Below are 7145 nucleotides of genomic sequence, written 5' to 3'. Positions count from 1 at the left end.
CCAAAGATTTAGTGTAAATTCAAACTTATATATGTTAACTTTAAAAATTTAAATACTCACTTATTTGTTAAATTTTGTTATTGTTGTTAAGGACAAAATTGTTATTTAATAAAAATATTTTTAAAAACTAAAAATTTATCACATTTTCCTCTTAAGTTAAAAAAATCTAACAAATTTTTCTCACCCAAAGTTAGAAAAATAAATATTTTCTCTTAGAGTTTTTTCAACTACCACTACTAGAGATGGTAACCATTGAGTTCTCTCTCTCCCAAGTTTTATCTCCATCTTGGTTCATCTCTAGCTATCACCGATCAACGAAGGTTCTCCAATATTTGGATAAACAAATAAATATTTGAGTTTTCGAAAATTAACATATATAAGTTTGAATTTACACTAGACCTTGGGTGGAAATAAGGTTTGTGGCCTTTTTTTTATTGGTAATGGTCGGAAATAGAAACTTCTCGAAAAAGTTGGATAGCAATGGTAATATATTAGTAATGTTTTGATAGAAACTTCCGGGAAAATGGTAATGATAATATTTTAATTAATTTATTATTAATTTAAAATTATTTTATATATATATATATTATTTTTAAAATCATTAACCAACATAATATATTAATGGAAAAGAAAAATTAAAGATAAATAAAGATCGAGAATTTATTAGAGCAATCCTAATACATTGCAAAAGACAAGTATTAAAACCGTCTACTGCATTTTGATCAAACTAATGGATTAATTGCCACGTTGACGGTCCTGATCCAGCCCCCACCGCCGCACTCCGAACTGCAACTCGGCGGCGACGATCAGGAACTCCGCAGCCTGCTGGGTGGTGAGCAATTCCACGACTCTTCTCACTGTTCGAAGGCGGAGATCGTCGGCCTTCTGCACTATCCTCACCAGCTGCAGAATCTTCTCATCCAGATTCGTCCCATCTCCCATTAATTCGCTTGCGCCGTCTTGCCACTCCGATAACTCGTCCGTGATCACATTCTCTTCTTTCACAGTCTCGCATTGCAACTCACTCACCCGCCTGTTATAAAACGCCGTCGTTTTATAAAATCTCTCTTATTGCTATAAAAATTAAATGGAATAAAAATTAATTGCTGTTTTTCCATGGAATAAAAAAGATGAAATTCTATTCGTTAACTCGCCTGAATTGGCTAGGGGAGAGATCACCGAGGTCACCGGTTCTCTGGCCACGAAGAATGTCGGCAATATGAGACTCGAAGAGAATGCTGGACTCGGTGTAAATCAAATGGAACACGGTGGTGGGTCGCCACCCGGCAATCCAGTGGAGGGAGCGCTCGAGGGAGGAGGCCCAAGGGGCGGCGAAGATGTTGAAGACGTCGCGTTCGGCTGCGAAAGCCTTAGCCCCGTAGTACTCGGCGTAATGGTTCATGGTCTTGGCAACCAAGCGCTCCAAGTCGCGGTGCTGGTCGATGGTGGTAGGAGGCCTGGGAGCCGTGGCCAGCTGGCGCACCAGTTGGCTCAGGTGGTCGAGCCAGTTGTTGTAGAAGGTGCTGAAGCTGGTCATTCGGTGGATTTGGGTGGGAATTTTTTAGAGAGACAGCCAGGAGAAGAAGTAGTCTTTGTGGCCTTGTTTTGCAATTGCGTTTGGTTTTTATAGTAAAAAAGGAATTATATGGAGAAGGAAATGAAACGGAAAGTAGCATGCTTATCACGATATTCTGAGACATAATGCGCATCTTATTATAATCAAATATATTATAAAAATATTATATTAATTAAAATTTTTATTATTTTATATTTTAAAATAAATGTGGAGTGGAGATGAATTATGGTGATGTGCGGGCAAAAGGCGCATGCTGACCACGTGGAGCAAGATGGCGAAATAGAGGGGGGCGAATTCATTATTATTTTTCAGTTTCTTTGCCGTGTTCTGGGTAGGTTGTTGAGAATCATTACCCCTGTTTCAACCATTTGATATCAGCAATGGCCATAAGCGTCCATGGCTGGCTGGCTGGCTGGCAGGCAGACAGTGGCCATCGAATGAGTTGGAGTGTAATTAATTAACAATGTCAAATATTTATTACAGGCCGCAAAGGATTTTGTTAAAATAATTATCCAAGCGTATAAAGGAAGTTTAACTCACTGGAATTTCATTTTTCACTTGCCAAAGCCTCATCCTGCAAATCTTTGATTATTCAGTAATTTTTAATCAAATTCATCTCCAAAATAGATTATAAGGTTAGTATTAATTGATTTAATTGTTTGATTTTTCTTTGTTGTTTAAATTTTCATAACGAATATCATATTTTTTTTGATTTAAAATTAGTTGCTTGTGATTAAAAACTAGTAATTTTTAATCAAACTATTTATTGTTTTGTGTCTTGAAACTACGGAAAAATGATAAATTTAGGGTTATATTTTTTAATTTTGTTTAGGAACATAACGTTTTCAAACAAGTCTGTGGGCACTTTATGGATTGAATTGTGGCGTGGCGTGGCATGGCATGGCATGGCATGGCAAATTTGACCATCAACGGGCAGGAAAAACCAGCAACTACAAATGTGGCACGCACTTGTGTTGTTCATCGACACATGGGCTAAATTAAAAGGGGTTACGCCTGTCAAAGGCAAATAAATAAATATTTGCATTGACACGTTTACCAAGGAAAAATGTTTTTTTTCACCTAGGTTAAAATGATAGTTTACATTTTCCCTTTTCTTGTAATTTTTTTTTTTGGGCCAGAAGACTTATTCCCACCCAAAGTATAGTGAATTCCATTCCCACCCACCAACTTTCAAAAACCCAAATACCCACCCATGATTTGGAAAACTAACACCTACCCTCCAAAATTAAGTTAAGATTAAGGGCAAAATCATCATTTAACAATAATATTTAACATTTATATCATTTTACCTTCTTAATTTGAAAAACTAATAATTTCATCCAAAATTAAGTTTTTAAAAAATGACATTTTTCCCTCTATCTAGGGTTTTCAATTTCGTCGATGAATTTTTGACCAACAATGGCCGATCTCTCTCTCTCTCGGTGTTGTCTCTCCCTTCGGTGTTCAATATAGGCCGACGACGTTTGGATTAGATGAAATACAGACGAAGAGTCAAAACTCTTCGTTTGGATCTTTGTCATCCAAATAAAGTCAACTTCATCTAGATGACGACGACGGTTTAGATGAAGAGATCGGTCTCTTTTGGACCATTATCATTATCCAGATGAAGTTGGCTTTGTCTGGATGGCGAAGATCCAAACGAAGAGTTTCCACTTTTTATCTGGATTTCATCGAATCTAGACGTCGTCAGCTCAATGTTGAACATCAGAGGGAGAGACGATACTGAGAGGGAGAGAGATCGCCCATCGTTGATCAAAAATTTGTCAGTGAAATTGAAAACCCTAGGTAGGGGGGAAAATGTCACTTTTCAAAATTTAATTTTAGATGAAATTATTAGTTTTTCAAATTAAGAGAGTAAAATGATATAAATGTTAAATATTATTATTAAATGATAATTTTGCCCTTAATCTTAACTTAATTTTGGAGGTTAGGTGTTAGTTTTCTAAACTATAGGTGGGTGTTTGAGTTTTTAAAAGTTGATAGGTGGGAATTGGTCGTTCACTATACCTTGGGTGGGAAAGTCTTTTGGCCTTTTTTTTTTTTTTTTTTTTTTTATAAAGTATGGGCGGTAAATATTCTAACATTTTATTTATTTTAATACTTGATTAAATTAAATCAATATAAAATTTACTTTTTAAATGAGCATTCGGCATCAAAATCAGAATAGCTGAAGAAGTACGCATACCTTTTAGGGTGCGATTAATGGTGAAAGAACCTAATCCTAGCTAGTAAATATATGCATTATTTATGTATTATTTATCTTTTTATATTATTTATGTATTAAACATAGTTAAACAAATTTTGAACCTAAAATATATTAAACGTGTATTTTATGTTATTCTCATATTGAACAAAAATTATATATCATATTTTACATTTACTGTATTTTTAAATTTTATACTAAACTTAAAGTACAAAATTGTTTTTTTCATTTTTAATTATTTATGAAAATATCACTGTCATTATAAAAAAACCCACTAATATTTCTTTGTTAATTTTCAATTATAATTTTACGTTTTTCTCTTTTGTAGCCTATACAAAGATTCACTTTTTTTCTGTAATTTGAAATCTAAACTAATTAATTTGTTTGTTTTCCCAATTGATTGATACGTTACTTGTTGCACAAAAAATTGTGATTATATATTATGTTATATTAGGTTTAATAATTAATTAAATACTTTACGTTTGAATTGTTATATTGATTTTTAATAGAATATTCGTGAAAAAACACTTAAATTATTATGATATTACCGTATTTTTAGAAATATATTATTGATAATATACCGTATTAAACCTGTATATATATGTTTTGTATTTTCCTTATATGTGAATTTTAAGAATATTTTTTTACAAATATATTTTTCATTATTCATGGTATTATATCTGTATAATTCATATACCATTTTTTTCTAGGCCAAACGACTATTTCCCACCCAAGGTTTAGCGTTTTCTCAAAAGTCCCCCCTTTAACTATGGAAACACCAAACACCCACCCATGGCCGGTTAGATTTAACCAAACCCTAACGGCTGAAAATTTTATCTCCTTTTGCTCCCCTAAACTTTAAAAACTGAAATTTTCCCCCCGCCTAAGTTTTAAAAAATGGCAGTTTCACCCTAGGGTTTGGTTTTGAAATCTCCGGCGACCTCTCCGGCTCCGTTGCCGACGGCCGCTCCCTCCCAAAGCAACCTCTCCTTCCGACGATCTCTTTCCTCCCATTTGGAGGTCCGATCGACGCCCGGAGATGTCGTGGGAGACGAAGACTTCGTCGGGAAGACGAAGTTCTTCGTCTTCCCAGACGAAGCCGACGACCGTCTTCCCAGACGAGGACGACGGCGTCGGCTTCGTCTGGGAAGACGAAGAACTTCGTCTTCCCGACGAAGTCTTCGTCTCCCACGACGTCTCCGGGCGTCGATCGGACCTCCAAATGGGAGGAAAGAGATCGCCGGAAGGAGAGGTTGCTTCGGGAGGGAGCGGCCGTCGGCAACGGAGCCGGAGAGGTCGCCGGAGATTTCAAAACCAAACCCTAGGGTGAAACTGCCATTTTTTAAAACTTAGGGTGGGGGAAAATTTTAGTTTTTAAAGTTTAGGGGGGCGAAATTAGATTCTATTTTAGTTTATTTTTAATATTATAGTCAAAATGACGATTTTACCCCTATCACCGTTAGGGTTTGGTTAAATCTAACCGGTCATGGGTGAGTGTTTGGTGTTTCCATAGTTAAAAGGGGGACTTTTGAGAAAACGCTAAACCTTGGGTGGGAAATAGTCGTTTGGCCTTTTTTTCTATTCCCATATTTACGACCCATAGACATAATGACATAAGAGCCAAAATTGGGGGAAGCTAAGTGAGAGCCAGAGAAAGTTTTTTCAAAAGGCTTGCCTTGGTTCTTTTATATATTTTGTGATTCCTTGGGAAATCAATTGTGGGAACCGATAAATTGAGTTTTGCTTTCAACTAAACAGAGTTGATGTCTAGTTTATACTATTGAAGTTTGTCGTGGTGACGAGATTGAGGTTTAGTCACATGACTGACCTACAGTCATATGTGTCGGCTAAATGATACATTTTTGCCATAAATTGATTTTCAAACGATATCTTAAAATCTCAATCGATCTTTCATATATAATTTCTTATTAAATTATTAATATTTTTATAATTTTACCAATGTGTTACGTTATAATTATTATACATGAATATACAATGAATTTCAACAAATAATTATGGAATGTACCCTATGAAATTGCACATGTTTAAAATATATATTGGAACATAATTTGTAAAATGTTCATAAAACCCCTATATTTCTATAATTACGATCTCTCCTAAAGGTTTAAAAATTTGTAGTTTAGCCCACTAAGCGTAACTACACCCAGCGCACCTGCCCCGTTGACCACACCTGGTCCGCCCAAAGTACTCCTGCCCACGGTTTCTTCTATTTTAGCATAAATTCTAGGTCAAAATCACATCAACCTTTTATTCAAATGTAGCATAAATTCTACCTAATTGGAGGATACGTTCCTCCTGTGAAATAACTTAATGAAACGAACATTCTAGTCTTGAAACAATCGTTCCACCTATTGAAATTTAATAGGTCTATATTTATATAAAACGATCAATTCAGTTCTTGAAATGAACATTCAATTAGGATTTAGTTTATGTATCGAACAATCATTCGTGTCCTTAGAATAAGTGTTCCATCATAATATATACACAAACCTAAAAAATATTTGAAACGATCTGTTTTCTTAGATTTTTTCTATGATTCCAAACACAAAATCCAGCTTTAATCCATGTAATGGTTGATTTAACCCCCATCTTTCAATGCCTACTCAAACGTATACACAAATAATTGTCAAACAATCCATAAATTATATCAAACATTACATTCATCACTTTTCCCACAATCATCACTACCCAATATTTCAATAACCACAATAATCATAATCAAAACACTCCTAAATTGGATCACATCAATCAACATAATGCTCCAAATCTCAACAACATCATACAATCTTTATTATCATGCAATAAACCAAATCTTTCGATACGGGGAGGATCCTAGTTATCTTTAATTTGAAGAAGGATCAAATTTTGCTAATGGACTCTTTTGGACCTCTGATATTGGCGATTGGGGTTGAAATTCATGATTTAGGGTTTCTGAATCATAAACACAATTATAAGTAATGGATGTTAGGTTCGGGTAAGGATGTCTCTACATAGAATTTTTGAGTTAATGATTGTTGGAACATGCGTTCAATTCTCTGAAATTTGAAATGGTTGTTCATTTGTTTTATCTACTTAACTAAACATTGAACAAATGCTCTATCCTGTGAAACGCTTATTCTAACCCTTTTTTACTTGAACAATATTATGTATACCCACTTTGAGTATATAAATAGATGCACATTTATATGTATCATCATGTTAAATATATTTTATCTTTAATTTAAAATCATCAAATCACATGATAACACATATCAACTTTATACCCATTTATATATCAAAATAAATACGTATAATTTTATTATTTTTACTTATACCTACTCAGCC

At 34.5% G+C, this 7145-nt stretch overlaps 1 protein-coding gene across 1 annotated transcript; it reads right to left on the bottom strand.

The window, feature by feature from the left end:
• Nucleotides 1-635: 635 nt before the first annotated feature.
• On the bottom strand, nt 636-1606 carry LOC123202394 (protein DOG1-like 4). The gene is made up of 2 exons (XM_044618317.1): nt 1155-1606; nt 636-1033 (listed from the first exon to the last, which is right to left on the bottom strand). Exons 1-2 carry the CDS (start codon nt 1535-1537, stop codon nt 736-738), a joined length of 681 nt encoding a protein of 226 aa, XP_044474252.1. The 5' UTR covers nt 1538-1606; the 3' UTR covers nt 636-735.
• Nucleotides 1607-7145: the final 5539 nt, after the last annotated feature.

Source organism: Mangifera indica, chromosome 18 (genome assembly GCF_011075055.1).
Source record: "Mangifera indica cultivar Alphonso chromosome 18, CATAS_Mindica_2.1, whole genome shotgun sequence".
In the NCBI taxonomy this organism is placed as follows: domain Eukaryota; kingdom Viridiplantae; phylum Streptophyta; class Magnoliopsida; order Sapindales; family Anacardiaceae; genus Mangifera; species Mangifera indica.
The sequence above is the reverse complement of the archived record's forward strand: the minus strand, read 5'-3'. Positions and strand labels throughout refer to the sequence as shown.